At 31.4% G+C, this 20090-nt stretch overlaps 1 protein-coding gene across 4 annotated transcripts; it reads left to right on the top strand.

Annotated features, from left to right (window-relative positions):
• The first annotated feature begins 1253 nt into the window (after positions 1-1253).
• LOC105133395 (phosphatidylserine decarboxylase proenzyme 2-like) lies at positions 1254-14777 on the top strand. 4 transcript variants are annotated; one of them, XM_011037366.1, is made up of 20 exons: positions 1254-1726; positions 1826-1850; positions 1960-2019; positions 2665-2733; positions 5332-5424; positions 5514-5564; positions 5983-6066; positions 6414-6505; positions 6925-7080; positions 7200-7284; positions 7990-8101; positions 10063-10163; positions 11886-11933; positions 12065-12211; positions 12477-12572; positions 13085-13159; positions 13260-13352; positions 13910-13996; positions 14092-14142; positions 14458-14777. In XM_011037366.1, exons 1-20 carry the CDS (start codon positions 1269-1271, stop codon positions 14605-14607), a joined length of 2133 nt encoding a protein of 710 aa, XP_011035668.1. In that variant the 5' UTR covers positions 1254-1268; the 3' UTR covers positions 14608-14777. The 4 variants fall into 4 exon arrangements, with proteins under 4 accessions (XP_011035668.1, XP_011035669.1, XP_011035670.1 ...); XM_011037367.1 differs by having other exon boundaries at positions 1826-1838; XM_011037368.1 differs by lacking the exon at positions 6925-7080.
• Positions 14778-20090: the final 5313 nt, after the last annotated feature.

Here is a 20090-nt window from a genome sequence, read left to right on the forward strand (position 1 = left end):
ATATAATTCAGCGGTCTTGACAGAATTTTTCTACCTATGCATTCTGGATTCAAATCTCGTTCACGCTTATTCCCCTATAATATTTTATCTATCTACTAAACTTGTAAAATATTCAATAAATTGAAGGATTAGTTATAATATACATAACCTAACTAAACACCTCAAATTATCAAAAAAAAAAAAAAAAAAATCTCGATCTCTCAGTCTCTCTAACCTTATAACCTTGTTGCTTTTCCTGGATTAGTTGAAATTATGGTGAATGCATGTTCCTTGTAAATGGAGATGTGGGAGTCCAATTACATTTTGGGTTTCAAAAGTAATTTATAAAAAAATTAAATTTTTTTATTTTGAATTAATATTTTTATTTTCAGATTATTTTGTTACATTAATATTAAAAACAATGTTTTAAAAATAAACAGTAACCACCCGCATAAACAATTAAGAACAGAAATAAACCATTATATTGATACATATAAAGTCCTGACTCAGCCCCAAAAGATGAAAGTTGTGATCACACAATTTTAGTCACTGTCACCCGTTCAACTTGCATAGAGTAGCATAAACTCACAACATACAATAGAAAGGCGTATCACTTTATTCACAACCTTTTAATTAAATTCTATGAGCATACCTAAGGTTCAGAACCAGTGATGGCACAATCTCTCTTGTGAATAAGTATCTGTGTGGTTTTTTTTTTAATTTAATTTTTTTAAAATTATTTCAATGAGTTAATGTTTTTAAAAATAAAAAAATATTATTTTAATATATTTATAAATAAAAAACACTTTAAAAAACAACAGCAACTGAATTCTGAAAATGTTTGATATTAAATTTAATCTTATTTTATATTTAAATTAAAATTTAATTTTTTAATTTCACATTATTTTTAAAAGTTTTTAAAATTATTTTAATATATTTATATCAAAAATATTTTTTTAAAAAAATCACTATCTCACTCCCGATACCTTAAAAAAATACCTCATTTTCTTACCATAAATGCCTCTCTATTGGTGCCAATCTAGTAAACAAATCAATGACATGAAAATTACCAGTTATTAAGAGAAAATTACCAATAAAGAATAAAACACTATGTCATTTGAAACAATAACCAAATTTAAAAAATAAATATTATGGCATCAGCCGCCGAGCCGAGAAGGTTTTTTTCTTTTAATTTTAATAATTACAATTGTAATTTGAAACATTGAGGTTAGTTTTGGAAATAAAAAGTGAAAAGATATTAAAAAGTGGCTTTACATATTTTCAACGGAATGTTCATTGTACTAGTTAAAATAAACACTGAGCTGCTGGGGTGGACCCCACCGGGTACCTGCCTTCCTCTTCTTTTCCCTCTTGTCCTGGATCTTTTAGGATATCTCTTTTCTCCTCTCTTTCTTCAACATCTAGAGATCAGAGAGCGACGACAAGTACAGAAAGAGAGAATGGGTCACGGAAGCTCTAAAGAATTGCCTGAAACTACTAATACCGAAGGAGGTTCGACTGCCTCCTCTCGAATTAAACGTCCTCATATCAGTCGCGTATTCCGTCGCCTTACTGTTTCACGAGGAAATGGAAGCTCCTCCTCCGCTCTCAAACTCGTCTCCGCTGAGGATTTCGCTGGAATTGCTCTTCTCACTCTAATTAGCGCTGATATGCAGCAATTCAAAGACAAGTGGCTCGCTTGTGTTTCTTTTGGCGAGCAGACTTTCCGTACCCATATTTCCGATCAGTTAACTTAACTACCAACACCCTCTTTCTCTCTTTCATGTTAGCTTGTTGCCTTTTCTTTTAATTGATCAATTCATTCTTTGCTTTGTTTGTTTTGCAGGACTGAAAAACCTGTTTGGAACTCGGTCATTACTCTATATTTTTCTTTCTCTACAATTGAGAAATCAGCTATCTTGGATAATGCGGCGTCTATAGTATAATAAACAAACACTGACCTGAGATTTTCTCATGCAGGAAAAGAAGCTTCTGTTGGAGAAAAATGGGCCTCGTCTTGCCAGGATTTCTGTTTTTGAGGTCTGCAATCACCTTACTCTTGACCAATCTATTGCATGCCCTTTAATTTTTCTAATACGAAGCCCTTCCCTCCCCTTCCCCGTGCCTGCATGGATTAAAGGCTTTTCATTTCTTATGACCTGGTTGAACATTACAAGTCATGACTAACAAAACGGACTCCATCCAGCACTGGATCGTTGTCCATGTGATTATACCATTTCTCTTTTTTGACAAGATTTACCTCCATGCCAATGAATAGAGCTTGATGGACATCCACGGGGCTCCATTTGATACGAGTGTAATGTATACCACAAAATATTTGTCCCTTGCAATTTTGGGCACAATCCATTATCAACTATGAAGTCTCTAACCTGACTCACTGTCTTTTTAAATTTCTAGCAAGTTGTGAAATTCCATTTCCTGTCCTTTCTGAAGAAATTATGTACAACACTTCAAATGTCTTAACTATTACTGTAATCTGGTTGTCTGTGCTCAATTTTGAGCACATTTTGGCTTCAGCTATGAATTTTTGTTTTCAAAACCTCATTTCATTGTGTGGGTTGCTTTTTTGCAATTGTTCCCTTATTTCAAAGCATTCTTTTCATTCCTTTAGTCGATTTGCTATGATAATATTATAATCATGTAATTTCTTCTATAATGATGCAGACCAATAGAATATCGAAGAACAACCTTGTTGGATATTGTGAGATTGATCTGCTTGAACTTCTCACACAGGTAAACAACAGTATCATTGAATTACTGCATGCTAAAATATGTGTAATTTCTGGGCGTGTGATGTTGTGGAGTTTTACATTTATTGCAATTATAAAACCATTAGCATATATGCTAAAGCATCTCTGTTTTTATCCTGCCAAGTGCTAGACAAAGAAAATTCAGTCAATGGTTGGAGAGAATTCGAAGTTAAACTAAGTTACTAGTCGATAGCATTGCAAAAGGAAATTCCGTAGTTGTCAGTGATGAGAAAAGGGGAAAGTTTAGGAGTTGTATGGAAAACATCTATTATGCAATTAGTGCTTGATTGCAATGTATTTCATGAAAGGTATCCTTCATTTTCTCTCTCGTAAAATTCATTTGAGATTCCTTTCATTCTAAGAAATCAGCTATCCAAAGAATTCAAAAGTCAATAATTGCATGACACAGCTAAATGAACAAAATATACCATGCAATTGAAAGAAAAATCATGTTCCATTTACTTGTTATGACGTTCAAAGTCCTTCACTGAATCACCAACTTAAAATATGCATATATAGCCAAGTAACAGGGGAAGCTTCTTCTACTAGTTTTAGGTATGGAACTCAAGTTCATAGAATTTTTTTTTTTTTTTTTTTTTTGCTAACATAAACTTGAGATTCTAAGTTCTGTGTGGGGAAATATCAGTTAGTTTATATACCAAGTGAAAAACTGGGAAGATTTTATCATCGATGGTTTCATTACATTTTGCATCATAATCTGAGGGATGTTCCATGTTGTGCTGCTTGATTCAATGGTCTCTTTCTGGTAGGCTTGCTGTAGCTTCTAGGATTGATAGACTTTTGTTCTGCATGATTGGGAGGATACCTTTCAGAACCTTGTTGAAGAGGTTCTTTTCATGCTCTATGTCTAATGTCTTTTGTGAGCACAAAAACCAGAGACCACAGTACAAAAACCTATGCTTGCTTACAAGGGGCTAGCGCGCATTGACTTTCTTTGATAGGGGCAAGCTTCATTGACACAAGATTCTTGTGGTGGGGGTGGGTGGGGAATGTAACAACCTAGACCTTAAAAAGAAATGGGCTTTGAGTCCCTTGCCCTTTGGGATTCTGCGCTTCTAACTTCCTTCCTAGATTGTGAGTGGAATAAGTGTGCAATGAAGCATTTTGCTGGTTTTGTTTGATGAAGATTCATGTAAATTGTTTGATAAAAATGGCTGAAGCGTCAAGCCTGTCAAGGCGAAGGTAAAAGTTTGAAGCCTTTTAAGGAATCTGATATCAGAAGGAAATTTTGGAGAAGATTGAAAATTTTTATTCTAGGGAGTTGAAGGATCTGTGTTGAGTATTATTTGTCGAGACCTGCTTTCATTCATGAATGAGTTTTAACTGAAGCACATACTCAGGTTAAGGAAACATTGCTAGTGGCAAGAGAAGGAAGGGTCTGGTGCTTAGAAGACAGGCTTGTCCTTGATGGGTTTGATTGGATCTACTTTGCAAGAGAAAGCATGTTGGTCGAGGAGAACTTTTGGTCGAGTCTGCATGCCTTTGGACAAGTAGAGGGGCGTGCGTCTTTTACTTTAGGGAGACACTTTACCATTATCTATTTCTGCTCATTAAATTTTTTTTTCTCCCCTTACAGTTCTCTGTATTTAAAATCCTAGTGGTGGTAGAAAATGAAAGATATTTTGATGAAGATTTTTCTGGTCAGGGAAGAGAAGAGAGCAGATCATTGTTGTATTCTTGTGCTCAAGCATGCAATTATAAGAAAGCAACAAGCAAGAAAAGCTCTTTGTTTGTTGGGAGTTCTGTTGACCTAAATTATAAAGGGTCCTAGTTCCTACACATGTTGCTCTTGAAGGCATTGCCCTGGTGGGTAACTGGTTGTACTTGGTGATGTTTCCTCTGAGATTCCAAAACATTGTGGTACTGATCTTCTATCACCTGGACCCTGTCCTTTAAAATTCATATCAAAGGTTTCCTCTCATTTGTTTCTTTCCCTTATATTCACTACAGAGTTGGTAACAGCTCTAGGATTTGTTTCTTGTCAGATCTGTGTGATGCAAGTTGCCTTTCGTATTTGTTTTCCCTCATAAATATAATCTATATGATTCTATTCATGTTGCACATCTGCCATATATAGTTTCTGTATTATAAGTGGAAGGGGGCATTGTCTATTGGAACTTATATTGTCTAGGAGCCAAGTTATTGCAATATAATAAATAAATAAATAAAAGAAAAGGAAGAAGAAAAAGGATCTTACACTTTTTGGTTCATTCATCTTCAAGTCAAGATAGACAAATTTGGACATTGGTAGGAAAATGGTATGATTTCTTGGAAGTCTCATGTTTCTCATGTTTCCTGGTCTCTGATTGCAAGATGTTCTATATGATTTTAAAAATGATTTTCCCACAACCTGTTGCATCTTAACATATCCTTTTCATTTTCCTTATGGTTTCCTTTCTTGTTGACATCATTCATATCATTGTATCTGGAGATGCTCATTTCATTTTGGCAAATCTAGGTTAACTTATGAGTTGCTGTTTGCATAATGTTTATATCTTTCTTTATTCTTATATACTTTCAGTCTTTCTTTTCCTTTGACATGAATTCTATTTTGTTGCAGGAGTCAGATTCTGACTTTGAAGTTTTTGAACTTTTTGACCCAGCAGCAACTGGTAAAGTTGTTGGCAGAATTTCTCTGTCATGTTCAGTTGAGGTGGGCAGTACACAACTTATACTTCCATTGAGTAGTTGAGACTCGTGGATGTGTTGATCATCTTTAACATTACCTGAAATTATCAACAGGATCCAATTGAAACAGAGAAAAATTTTGCAAGACGCATCTTAGCCATTATGGTATGTTGCATAATCCTGCATTCCTTTTCCATATTGCTAGACATATGATTAGTTGTTAAAGTGGTGTTGCATGCCAAGTCTAGCTGGCTGTTGTAAGATTTACAGGTGATTGGAAAGAAAGATTTTCCAGTGCCCATTTGCGTGGCCCTGTTTAGCTTCTATTTTTTTTTTTTTATAGTATTATGCAAATACACTTGGGTTTCTTGAGCCGGCTTGTGATTTACTTGTAATTATGTTTTCCATAGAACCAGACGTTTAGCCATGGAATGAGGCAACTCCTATTTGAATGTTTGAAATGCATTACTTGTATCAGTCTATGCCAATGTCTCATGTACAATCCATGCTAACAAATCACCACTATTTCCCTTACTTTACAACACTATAGTATTGAGTTTTTGTGACCATATGCTGTACGCAGGATTACAATGAAGATGGAAAGCTTTCTTTCTCTGAGTTCTCTGACTTAATTAAGGCTTTTGGCAATCAAGTGGCAGAGAACAAGGTTCGACCATAAGCAGTTATGTTGTTTTTTAGCTCTTTGCATGCATTTCATATTTAATTTTGTTCTAAATTACGAACATGCTAGACATATGAGTTAGTTTGGAGACCTGTATTTGGGTTTGGGATGTGAATTTCAGAAATTTGAATTTTATGGGTATTATTAAACGACACCTTGACCTTTTTATTTGAAGTTTGGGATTCTAAAAACAATCAATTTACATTTTCTAATTCCATTTCTTTTTCTAATTCAGAAAGCCATCCTAATCATTGAGTGCCTATACTATATGCTTAACTTTAAACATGGTTTTGTAGTATTCTTGACTTGGAATTATTTTACCTGTTTACTAGAAAGAGGAGCTTTTTAAAGCTGCTGACAAGAATGGGGATGATGCTGTAAGCATGGATGAGTTGGCTGAACTTCTTGCCTTTCAACAAGAAAAGTAACAATCCTCTATATTTAATGGCAGTAAGCTTGAATTATGAATGTATTATATTCTGGTGCCTATGTGCATAAAAGATGCTTCTTGTATAGCTTGCTGCAGGTTGCAATATCATTTTTTCCCCTCCCCTTCTTTTTTGGACCATCTCCTGTGAATCTGTTGTGCCTGTTTCTCAACCAATCCCCCCAAAACACCCAATAAAAAAAAAAAAAAAAAAAGACAGAAATGAGGAGTTGAGTTTGGCTGTGTACTTCAGCTTGCTTGCAAATATTTGCCATTTTATTCACAACACTTCTCATCCCAATGTTTATTCCCCAATACTATATGCTGAGAATGCGCAGGTTTCTTGATCCTGACCTTTCAAGTAAGATGCAAGTTACTTTCCTGGTACATCTCTTAATGCATTTCCTGTATTGCAGCGAACCTCTTATAAATTGCTGCCCTGTTTGTGGTGAGATTCTTGAAGTTTCTGATAAGCTAAATACCCTGGTCCATTTGAGTCTTTGTTTTGACGAGGGAACAGGAAATCAAGTTATGACAGGTGGATTTCTTACTGATAAACAGGCTTCTTATGGGTATGAACTTCCTCAATGTCAACTTTATGAATTGTCTCCTTCTGTGTTCTCTCCTATTTTGATGGTTACATTGCTCTATGTCTCGGTTGAGATGGGTGATTAAGTTTATATTTTGACAGGTGGATGTTTAAACTGAGTGAATGGGCTCATTTTTCATCATATGATGTTGGTTTGAACTCTGGTTCAAGTGCTTCACATATTCTGGTATCTTTTCCTCCAGGCCATTTTTAAGAATGCTTAATGTTTCTTTACAGCTTCTATAGTTTGGGTTAGTTCACATCAGATATTTGAATTTGGTGTTATATGACAGTCTTGTTTGTGTCTGCATTTCTAGTTAATTTATGTATGGTAGTAGTTTTCAACTTCAAGATGCAACACTTTGTTCAAGACTTCTGAGTACCAGCTCCCCTTTCAAGTCCAGTACCACATTGCAAAATGTGTAAACCAATGAAACTTGTATATCCCAGTTCTTCTGAGCTGCCCCTTTTTATTTATTGTGGTTAATTCCAAATAATTTCTCTAGATTGTAAGTGTTGTTTTGTTGTCATCATATACTTCTTACAAAGTTGAGAAATGTTCTTTTCATGGGGCATCATGGGGAAATCCATTGTCAACAACTTCTTGGAATCTTGTGGTTGAATAATACTAAGCAGGTGGATGGGTAGAAAGTTCATTTCTTAAATAAATTCTATTTCTTTCTATAATTGTTCAAAATTTATTCTGAACATAAATTAACAAAATACCTATGTTTTTCTGGAATGATTCTGCTGAAGATGCCCCATTAAATTATTTTGTCCATGGGTGCACTAAGTTTTATGCATTTGAACAGCTCTGAGTATTCCAGATGTCATTAAATTATATTTGTGATCTCATGAACATAAACTTTCAGTTAACAGCTTAATGCTTTAGGTATTTGATAGGAAGACAAAGAGGCTAGTGGAGGAGTTAATTGATAAAAAGATTGTTCTGTCAATGAGAGCAATTTATCAGTCAAAGATAGGACTTCACCTTATGGACAAAGGTACGGGTTAATTTTTGCAAATGAAAAACAATGTTCATTTTGAAAAGAAATTTGCTAGTTTATAGATTTGTTCATTTTTATTTTACCAGCCAGAGATGGCACTTCACCTTATGGTCTCCCCTTCTCCTCTTTCCTGACAAATAGATTTGTTCATGTGATGGATTGTCAAATTTTCCCATCTTGGCTTCAGATTTTCAGGTCTGCTAGGATGGACTTGAAGTTTAGGTTTGATTAATAGACGTTCAAAGTTTTAGATTGGTTATGAAATTTCATCCCAATCCTGCTCCAACATAAATTTCTCCCATGGCCTTTTTCTTTCATTGAAGTTTCCCTTCCATTTCAATCTTAGAATCTAGACGGTGTATGGTTCATGGAATCAGAGGGGAAAGTTAGCCAAGAATGTGAGGTTTCAAGAATTATTGTGTCTGGTTACTTCTTTTTTTCACTTTTATAGAGGATAAGATGGTGATTTAGTTGAAATGCTCTAGGATTTCCAATGAATAAATGAACAGAAAAGTGATACTCACCTAGGAATCCTCTATTGTTAAGCAAACACAAAATTTTAAATTCTTTGGGATCTCTTTCTTAGGAGTGTAGTTACCTGGAGGAGAAAGCAGCATCCATGAAACAAATGCCAACCATTTTACAAGCCTGCTTTTTTACTTTATTTTTTTATCCTCTCGTTATGAAAATTCAGATCTCTATATTTATGCTGTTTTGATAGAAACCATCATTGCAGCAAACACGTTCTATTTCTTTTGAAAACTTAATGTATTTCAATAAGGTAAAGAAATGTTGGGTTAGTGTTGGAAGTTTTTAGTGAACAATACACTGTTGAAAAATCATGCGAGCACATGTGCCTGTATTGATATAAAAATTGATGAGATCACGGAAACTATAAAATAAACATGAAGATCAACCCTTTTTTTTTTATGGATTATATGGATGACTTTGCTTATAATTTTTTAATCTTACTTTGAAGAATTTGCCTTCTTGTGGGCTTACTAGACCAATAATAAACTGAAAGAGGGTTAAAGGAAACATATGAAACCTAAATGATGGTTGTGGAAGTTCCATCCTCTTGAAAGTGTATCTAATTGCATTTCAAGTTTTTTCTCAGCTCTATTTTTCATTTTTGGTCCTCATTACATAATTCTTTCCGTTTCTTCTATGCTATTATGTTATGTGTGGTTTTTTTCCCCTCGTATTATTACTTCCTAAGCAGTAATACTTGATATGTATACAAAATTATCCTCCTTTTCTTTTCCAAGCATCTTCTCCATATTCCCAGCCTGGGCAATACTTTTTACTTCTCTTTCTCTTTCCCTTCTTTTCTTTTCTCTCTCTCCCTCTCTCTAAAAAGATAATTCTCACTCATGGTGTGTGGAGGGAGGGATATCGTACAAACTCCCTATGAAGTATTGCAAGATTTCGTTGTATGATCATCTTGCACAGTTGCATTTCTACATTATCTCATTGTTGAAATTTTGAATTCTACATAAATGGCACAAAAAACTGCATCTTGAGATTGAGTGGTAAAATAGGTTGCTCTTCTTGTGTACTTGCATGCACCCTCTTGCCTTTTATTCTATTGATATGAGAAAGTCACATGGTCCTCATCAGTGATCAAGGAAAGTGCGAATTTCCACTGGCATTCCTTTCTTGAGTAATTCTTGAAACAACAATAGTAAAATAAATATTTGAAAGCATATATAAATGTCTTGAAGGGCATGCAATCACCTCCAAATGCATCTAAGCTCAGCTCCAACTATTTGTCTTTGGTTGAATCCTCCTTGTCAGTCTTCTGATCTTCCCCATCTACCTCACTATTCTAATTGGATAGCATTGCTGATGGTTCTATGCATCTTATCATCATACAATAGTTATTGGAATTATTATTATGAAGATAATGCTTTTATTCTTATAGAGCTGCACTATTTGGTTGGCTAATTTGGATGCAGGAGCAAAGGAAATCCTGCTCAGCATCTCTGAGAAGCAGGGAAGGGAAATGAACACTACTGAATCTGCTGGAGACATTCCAAAGTTTGTTGAATTTTTCAAGGTATGATCGTCTTGCGTGATGAACGAAGAATCCTTTAAATGTTTTCATCTCATGATTATTGAGCTGAAGACTGAAAGAACTTTTGAAGTTCATCTAGCCTTTGCTGATTATGTCATTGATTACTGTGGGCTCACTTTTGAGTCTCCCCAGAATATATATCCTGTTTAAAATTTATTACAAAGAATTATGTTGCCAAGATATCCATGAGGTAGTTAGTGATTTTTTCTCCCATCTGGTTTCATTAAAAAAAAAAAAAGTTCATTGCACTTGTAAGACTTATTGATTGTTATAAGGAAATAAAAATCTGGCCTCAAGAAAATATAGCATTGGTTTCTTTAGGGGCTAAGGCATTATGGAAGATTTTGTACTTTGATTATCTAGTTTTAACACCAAAACCAAGTGAACAAAGTGGTGGTCTCATTATCAAATGAGAATTATGTATGTTTGATGTTAGGAAAGGAGGACCACGTTTTTAGCTTTGTCATGTGTTCAAACTCAAATACCTATACCAATACATATAATTTTAACCTATGGAGCACATCTCGGAGGAAAAGGAGAAAAGAAGCACAAAACTAGACCCCCATCCTATAATTAATAGACTCGGACAAAAAATTTATAGAATAAAAAGCTGGTGATATCAAAAACATATAAAGCAAACAGCAACAACTTATGTATAATTATGAGCAAACCTGATCACTAAGGAATGCTGCAGAAACCATGCCATCTATTAATACTTGCGGAACCACAGAAATCCTTCAACAAAATCAGCTGCAAGTTATAATTTTCTGTGTAATTGAAACTGCTTCAATGAAGATAGTGGTTGAAAACCCATGCCCGCTTAACTCCGCAATGCTTCCCCTGGGATTTTTCATCATCCTCACCAATCTCCTTTCTCTGAGGATTAAAATTTCAGGACCACTAGTTGATCACATCAACAATCTTCTTTTCTTGAAGTTAAAGGAATACTGGAATCTGAAGTCTCTCAGATTATAAAGATGATGGTCTGGCAAAGTCTAAGATGGCAATTTAAAGCCAAATTTCTTCTGAAATGGAGACTAGCAAATATTATTACGAGAAAGAGGATCGCTGTATCCTATAAAGATGTGCTCACGTGTCTCAATTGAGTTCAGAGAGATGTATCTATAATTTGAAACAAAAACTAGTCATGTAATCCCCCAAGCTGTCCTCCAATAATCACGTAATATGTGGTTTGTCACTTCCACCCGTGCACAAGAAAATAGATGTTAGAAGCAAAATGTATTTCACGGGTGCATGACTCTGTTGTGGTGCATCCTTATCTGCTTGCAAGGGCATACAAACAGTGATTGGAACTTGCTTTGACTGCTTGACATGATTGCATTTTTCTGTGTTTCTGGATAAAAACTGCTATGACTTAATGCAATAGAAGTGCAAGTATAGTAGAAATAATCAATATGTTATTTGTTGCTGTGAGATCTCCTTCATAATTAGACTAATTTACCAATGAATCAAATGCCATAACTGAAACATGAATGAGCCTTGATTCCCTCAAATTCCACAAGTCCTTTGCATTAAGTTGTATCTCCATGTTTTGGCTTTCTTCATATTCTTGTGTTTAAACTTACCTACCAAAAGCAAACCCTGTTATGAAACCTTGGCTTCTTGCTCTTCTTTCTTACAATATGGTCATCTACATGCTAATGCTATCTCACTTCTTGTATATGATAAACTATGGTGTTGTAGGATCAAATAAATTTGGCTGAAGTGAAGTACCCTTTGGAGCATTTTAAGGTAAGCATATACTGATTTTATGAGATAAAATAAAACTGTGGCACCAGATTTCTGAATATTACTGCAAATCTTACGTCGTGTATCTTTAATGATTCATAATTACATACAGTTTGGATTTCTTCCATTTGCAGACATTCAATGAGTTCTTCATAAGAGAATTAAAGCCTGGCACAAGACCAATTGCTTCCATGGAACGTGATGATGTTGCCATATGTGCAGCTGATTCCCGTCTTATGGCTTTTAAGTCGGTAGAAGATGGTCAAAGATTTTGGATCAAGGTATTTCTACTGCCTGCTTTAAAATGCTTGATTTCTGTCACTCTCAACACCCCTCCTCCCTTGATCAAAACGTCATGCTTGTCAGCGAGTATGTGTTCCAGTGGAATAAGTAGGAGTAGAATAGATAACTTGGTGAATGGAGGAAGTCATGTTGAAAATGTGTGTATTTTTTTATTTAAATATTTTCTGTTATTTACTATTGATTATTATTGGATTTGCTTGTTTAATAATAGTTAATTGCTGGTATCTCTTTTTTAATTTTTAGGGCCGCAAATTTTCTGTACAAGGGCTTTTAGGAAAGGAAACATATTCAAGTGCTTTTGCTGATGGTACTTTGGTGATATTTCGTTTGGCACCACAGGTACTTCATACAATACCCCTTTAGTAATTTGCAAGTTAAGTTTTGGAAAAGTAAGTGATCCAAGTGCCTGATTGGTCCAATGATACTACTCTGGAGGTGGCATTGTTTCAGTTGTTGAAGCAGAGAAGTAGAAAATATAAATAAGAAGGGAAAGTTCAAGGAGAGACCTTACTTTATTCCTAGTTTGAATGTTGCCAGAGATAAGGAGAGAAATGTGACAATTTTGCAATAGCAGGTTTATTTATCTGTTTATTCAACCAACCAAACTCCTGCTCACCCACACACATAGGAGACCATAGAAGGTATTTGGAAATTCATCCATGAAAAAGAAAAATTATTGTTGACAGAATAATGGACCAGCAGAGGGAGAAATTTTTCGCCATTTAGGAAACTATGAGACCCTTCTGCTTCTATTCTTTTCTACTGACTTCTCTCATTCCAACAACACCTGAACTTCCTGAAACTGTGTAATCTGATTTCTTCATATATATATTTTTTCCCAATTGCTGCAGGATTATCACCGTTTTCATTCTCCAGTTTCTGGAACCATTGAGAAATTTGTAAAGATACCTGGGTGTTTATATACGGTATGTATAAAACCTAAGAACTTGTTTTGTTAGTTTTTGTGATTGTTTCTTTTATATGTTATTAAGTTGCCTCTGATATCTATCTCATTCTGTTTTCCAGGTTAATCCTATAGCTGTCAACAGCAAGTACTGTAATGTTTTCACTGAGAATAAGAGAGAAGTATCAATTATTTCTACTGCACATTTTGGAAAGGTACAATCATCTGACTTTACAAAGTTGAACTTCTTACCTCTTTTCATATAGACAAGTTCTTTGTAGAAAATCAAAAAACCAAGTTTTGCTAACTGTTCATAGATCCAGTGACTCTTTTCTTGAGGACATCGTAGAAATTCTGGAACATTGATTTTGTTGCTCTTTGGTATGAACTTGAAAGGCATGGATGCAAACTTCAGGTGTTTTTTCTCTATATTCATTTCACAATTCAGACTTAATGATATTTACTGGAAGATTATTGAATCTATTCTTGTCATTTCTGTGTATATGTGCTTGGTTTTAGGGGTGAGGTTGAGTATCTATAATTTGCAATTTCAGATATCTCGTGTTCTTTGCATTCTGCAATACAAAGATGCCTTTTGTTATGCTTGTTTCAAACTTCTATCTGCCGTAACTTTATGTCAAGCTGTCCAAGAGTAAACAAGAAGAGCTGTCTTTGCATTCCTAGGATGGATTAACTGACTTGTTTAGTTTCAACTAGCAGTTATTGAACATTAAGAGTTCTTTTTTCTTCTTTTTTTTCATTTTGGCTGCAGGTGGCATTTGTTGCAATAGGAGCAACCATGGTTGGCAGCATCACCTTCTCGAAGAAGGCAGGTGACCATGTCAAGAAAGGAGACGAGGTGAGCAATCTCTATCACTATGTTTTACATATTGTTTGTCTCTAAATATATAAGATGGTGGCTTTTTTAATTGGTATCTTGTACTGAATTTACAGTATGGATATTTCTCATTTGGTGGAAGCACAGTGATTTGCGTCTTTGAAAAGGTTAGTACCGTGTAGAACTGCATTTCGGATACTGCCTATTTCAATGAAAATGTCTGTGTTTTCTCCTCTCTAGTATCTCTGGTACGCCATGATTTCTGAACTTCAATGTCAAATATTGTCATTTGTTGACAATCTCCCAAATTTCATGTGCTTTGCCTATTGCGGTAGGATGTTTCCCAAATATTCTGGAAGTTTCTTTTGGTTAAGAAGCTCAGCTTTCCACATTCAAACTCTAACCAAAGCATCGCTAGCACAATGTGTGATTGGTATCCAAATGTATGACCCACAACTAATCTCCGGGTTGTTATTTTGCAGGATGCAATTGAAATAGATGAAGACCTCCTAGCAAACAGTGCCAGGTCACTTGAGACCTTAGTTTCTGTTGGAATGAAGTTGGGTGTTGCAACTAATAAACAAGCTAAAGTTAATCTGCCAAACTTCGATAATTGGGTGTTGGAAGAATGACAGAGTATGTGTTTACTTGAAGAAATTGATTAATGGATATATTTGTGTTCAAATTAGGTGGGGTTTTCTTACTTTGTTAAAACTTTGTTGTAATTTAGTCTCGAGCATGTGTTTTTTAACATTAATATGATTTAAATAAATTGTAATTGAATGAAAAATTGATTTCAGTAGGTTTTTTGTTAGCATGAAACTTAAAATCTTCTAAAAAAATACTATTCTGTATTGAAAAGATACAAAAATTTCATAATCTTTACATAAATTGAGCTTGAAAAACATTCAAGACTTCTTACATGGGAGAAGATTTAAACAAATTGGGTTTTGACTTCAAACCTGTGCTTGTGCTGGATCGGGGGTGGGCCTGTGTTTGCTGTTTGGTGTCTTCAAAGATTTATTTTTTTCTATTTAAATTTATTTGGGTTTGGTCTGTTAAAAATTATTTTTTTCCAACCCGTTTATTATTTTGTTTAACCCATTAAATGAAGATTTTGATTAATTTGTCTTATATATTTTCAATAGAACCTAATAAAAAAAAAATTCAACTCAAAGATATTTGTTTTAAAATTTTAATATTTAGGTTTTATTATAGATTTGTGGTTGGTTAATTAGAAGTTGATAATATGAAAATTAATTTTGATTGATACCGTAATTAATTTTTTTAACTTTTAATTTTCAAGATCAACTATAAAAAGGGGAAGAGAGTTAAAAAAAATATACATATATATATATTTTTAATGATTTTGCACTTTTATACATATATATATTTTTAATGATTTTGCACTTTCTTTCAAATATTAAATTTTAGTGTTTTTTTCTAATTTATTAAGCTGTTATATACTTTCTAAATCTAGAGCTTAGACTTATTTTATTGAGAAATTATTAAGTTTAACTATTTTAGTTTAAAATTTTTATTTAGAAGTATATTTAAATTAAGATGTTAATTAATATGAATGCTAAGACTTTGTTTTAATATCAATAGTAAGTTGCAGTTGATTTATACTTAATACGTATAATATTATACATGCTAGAATATATATATATATATATATATATATATATGATTTTTTTATAATAAACTAAACAATCTAATATATGTTTATTTTGGTCTATGATCTTAAAACTTTATATTGCATGTTAAATTTGTTTCTTAAAATCTTCATGGTTGAATAGTTTTGAATATTTTTTATTTCTTACAGCATTTTTAAGCAACTTTGAATAATTTTCCTATCATATTCAAGGGTGTTTTTGAAATGAAGGATATAATTCTATAAATTTAAATGGAAAAAAAATAATATATTGAAGATTAGATACCATAATAGACAATTAAAAACGTAAAAAAATTAGATATTTGTTTCATCATACAATGACAAATGAAGCCACTAACCCTTTTATTTTCTATTGCAGTGCATGCACTAATTTTGTATAAAAATAACAAAAAAAATAAAAGAAAATATAAACTCACTTAAATGATTAGTTTCATAGATTTTCTTTTTAACTTCTTTTTTTTTAATTTCCTAAAATGAAATTTAAAAAATGTTGAAAATGGGAATGTGATGGTTATTTTGAACATATAAGCCTGCTTGTATTCAAGATAAATGACATGTCAACTAATTAATAGTAAAAACTTATGAAAGTACTTGATTGATCAAATTTTATAAGTACATGTACTCAATTAAAAAAAATCAAAATATAAGTACTCAAATACAAAAAAGATAAAGTACAGTACTTCATAAGTTATTATCCCAAAAATATTAAAAATAAAACAATATCAATATGAGCCCACATGATGAAAAGTTTATTATCTCATCAACATCCTGATAACAAAATTAATGATGATATTTAAATGATAAACTTTCATGAGTACATGCATTTAAATACAAAAAATCAATGGAAATACTCAAATAAAATAAAAATCATAAAATACATTAAGTAAACTCATTTATATACCGTCTAGTTTCCAATAAAATTATTTAAATTCCAGTGATAGTAAATATAAAATTATTGCAAAGGCAAGACTATACTTTAATTGAAATTTTATTTATTATAGTCTTCTTATTGTGTGAACATGTAAGAAAGAAAATGAATAAATATTATTGGAATTTAAAGTAAAAGTAATATCATTTATATGATATAAAGTATTTGTAAGAGTTGTCAACTCGTGATTCATTCAAGTGCTTTTCAAATTGCTCACAGTTTGAGATACTGTCACTTCCATGAGGATAAAGGCCAAATCATCCTTCTGTATGTGCTCCCACGTATCAATGGAGAATTTCCTTGATTTTCAGAATGTTGGGATCTTTTTTTAACTATACAACAACTAAAATAAATATTTGTAATAAATTGAACATTTAAATTCTGAAATAAAAAATATATTCCTACAATAGAAAAGTCTAATAATTTATATATAAAAAAGAAAAGCTAAAAGTAATCATTGAATCTCTATGCATGTAAAATCATTACATTATGGATTGGATGAAAAATTGACCCTTAAAAAAAAAAATTAATGTTCTACTTATTAGGGTTAATATGATTTTTTCCATAACGTGCTTTAAATATTTTCAGATTAAAAAAAATAATTCACCCTTTTTTAAATTTTAAAGCACCATAATAACTAAATTACTATTAAAAACAAGATTTATTTAACTTGCTTCTATGAGGTTTTTTGAATCTTTGACATTTTTAAAGCACAACATAATGATAAAATTACTCTTAAAAAAATTCATTTAATTGGTGTTAAGGGGTTTTTTGAATTTTTCTTCATGATTTATTAGTTAAAATCAAGTTGATTAAGAGATAATTTTATATTTTAATAAATTTAAAAACAAAAATTAATTAATGCGTATATTGTATATGCCAGGATGTATATTGCTCATCGATTTCAAGTTATATGTGCGGTGAATTGTGATGACCAAAGATAATCTCTTTTGATGTGGTTTGAATTCTTTTGGCAGACTTTTCCTTTCTAGACAACATGTATAGCTTATTAACCTCTAACTTAGTATTAATATTTTTTTTATTCATAATTTTCATGCTAACCTTCTAAATTTTTTAAATACTCTTTCAATTTGTTTTTTCTTTAGATATGATCCATGTTTTTTTTTTTTGTTTTTTATTTGAAATAATTTATAAATATTCTTTTTTCAATTTCATTCCCCTTCAATTTTTTAATTTATTAGTTTTGGTTCTCATTCTTTTGATTATTATTTATTTTATTTAAGATAATTTTTTAAATTGATACTTTTTTTATTATTTCATCCTCCTTCGAGATTTTTTTCTATCAGATTTGATCCTTATTCTTTTGATTATTATTTTTTTACTTTGGATTTAAATTAATATTTTTTTCCGATTCAATGCTTCAATATTAAATTAATTAGAAATTGAATTTTTTAATTAAACCTCAACCTATAATTTCACAAGTTACAAGTTAGGATATTAACCCAGTTTTAGAAGATTTACCAAGATTTATTTGGTTTTTTCTTTTCTTTTTCTAAGCTCATGTTTTTTAATTTCATCATTCAATTCGTACTTAATTGGATATTGGACTCCATTATTATTATTATTATTATTATTATTATTATTATTATTATTATTTCGATAACATTTTTTACTAATTTTAAAAATAACCCAAGTTATCTTGGACCTTTTTATTTGTTATTTTTAATTAAATTTAGCTTTGTATAAATATTTTCAGAGCATCTCTCTCTAAAATATCATTATATTCTCCCTTTTTCTTAAAAGATATTTACTTAAACATCTAAAAGTCTTAAAATTTATCAAAGATGATTTTTTGTAGGTACCAACTACCAATTATCTTAATTAGAAAGAATGAATTAGATTAATAGAATTAAAAAATTAAATAATTATTCAATATATAAACCTTACTCTTAAGCTACTTTGAATTTTTTGGGACATCATTAGAATGCTCATTAAGAATATCCACGTCCATACCTTTTATCTTGAAGCTAAAATAGCTAAAAAATATTTTAGCTAGCTATTTAAAAAATGAGGTTACATCCATGCTTTTTAAAATAAGTAATTATGAATATTTTGTTATTTTTGTTATTATTCAAATTATATGATAGAAAAGAACTAATTAACAATTTTATCTATGTGTTTATTTTTAAAAACCCTTTTTAACCAACTAAATTATCACAAATATTTAAAAACTAAAAAACTAAAAGGAATTTCTATTAAACACACAAACTCATGTTATTATGAATTGGAACAATACTAACCACTCCAAGAATTAAATACACCTAATATAATGAAAAAAATATTGCTATTTAAAAAATGCTTAATAAGCTAAAAAAATAATAGATAAGGGGTATTAATTATAATATTTAAAAAGACATATAAAAATATAAATTAAAATAGAAAACAAAGAAAGAAAATAATATTAAGCGTTGTTAGGTTTGACAAACCATGCCAAACAATGGACGTCATGATTTTTTTTTAAATAGATGATGTGTCATTTAAATTTTTAAATTTTCAAATTATTTTGACCCAAAACACTCTATGAATCTTCTTAAACCAATCCATAGCCTAAAAAATACAAAAACACACAAAAAACACCTTAAAACCCAAAATCAACCTGAAACAAAAAATATTCTCAAGTTCATATATGTTTTTCTTATCATATGAAATTATTTGACACAAAAATCAATTATTTTAGCGATTGGATTTATTACCAACAACAATTTTTTCTTTGTTCATCAAAATTCAGCGAGTCCCTCTCTTTCCTCTCAAAAAAATTAAAAAAGAAATAATGTTTGGTATAAAAATTGAGTTTTTGAAAATTAAAGAAAATGGTTACCTAAAAGCCAAAAAAAAAAAAAATAGAGATGAAAATGAACTTGTAAGATAATTTTTCCTGTTTTTCAATTCAACCCTTCCTTAAAAAAATATATAATTAAATGCAGACTCAAAATAGTTAAGTAATGGAAAATAAAAATTGAAAAAGAAAATTAATTTATTTTTTTAAATCACTCCTCCAATCCATAATTCATAGTTATATTTGACATGTAAACAATAATTGCGCCACATGTATGTTAATTAATTCTAGCCCTACCTTTTTATTATCAAGTTTCGAAAAACAAAAAAAAGGACAGGAAATGAAAAGAAAGGAAAATTTAAACAATAGATATATCGAAATTGTTATTCAATGCCAACAAATCCTAATTTAATTTTTAGTTTTTATATAGGACCTTAGTATTTTATGTTGTATAGAGAAAAATAATTTTTATTCATGAAAAGAACTACTTTATTTAGCATGTCAGATATTATTTTATTACCTTCCGATTCTTTTTTTTATTTTTAATCTAAAGGCATTTATCATTATATGATTTTAAAAAAAATCATATTTCTAAATCCAAAGGTATTTCACCATTTTCATTTACTACCAATTTATCAAACTCTCATTTATTATTGAATTTATTTTATGTGAAAGCTTATTTAAAAAATACAATATCATTTATGACGCCCTATTT

This window comes from Populus euphratica, unplaced genomic scaffold (assembly GCF_000495115.2).
Source record: "Populus euphratica unplaced genomic scaffold, PopEup_1.0 scaffold33.1, whole genome shotgun sequence".
NCBI lineage: Eukaryota > Viridiplantae > Streptophyta > Magnoliopsida > Malpighiales > Salicaceae > Populus > Populus euphratica.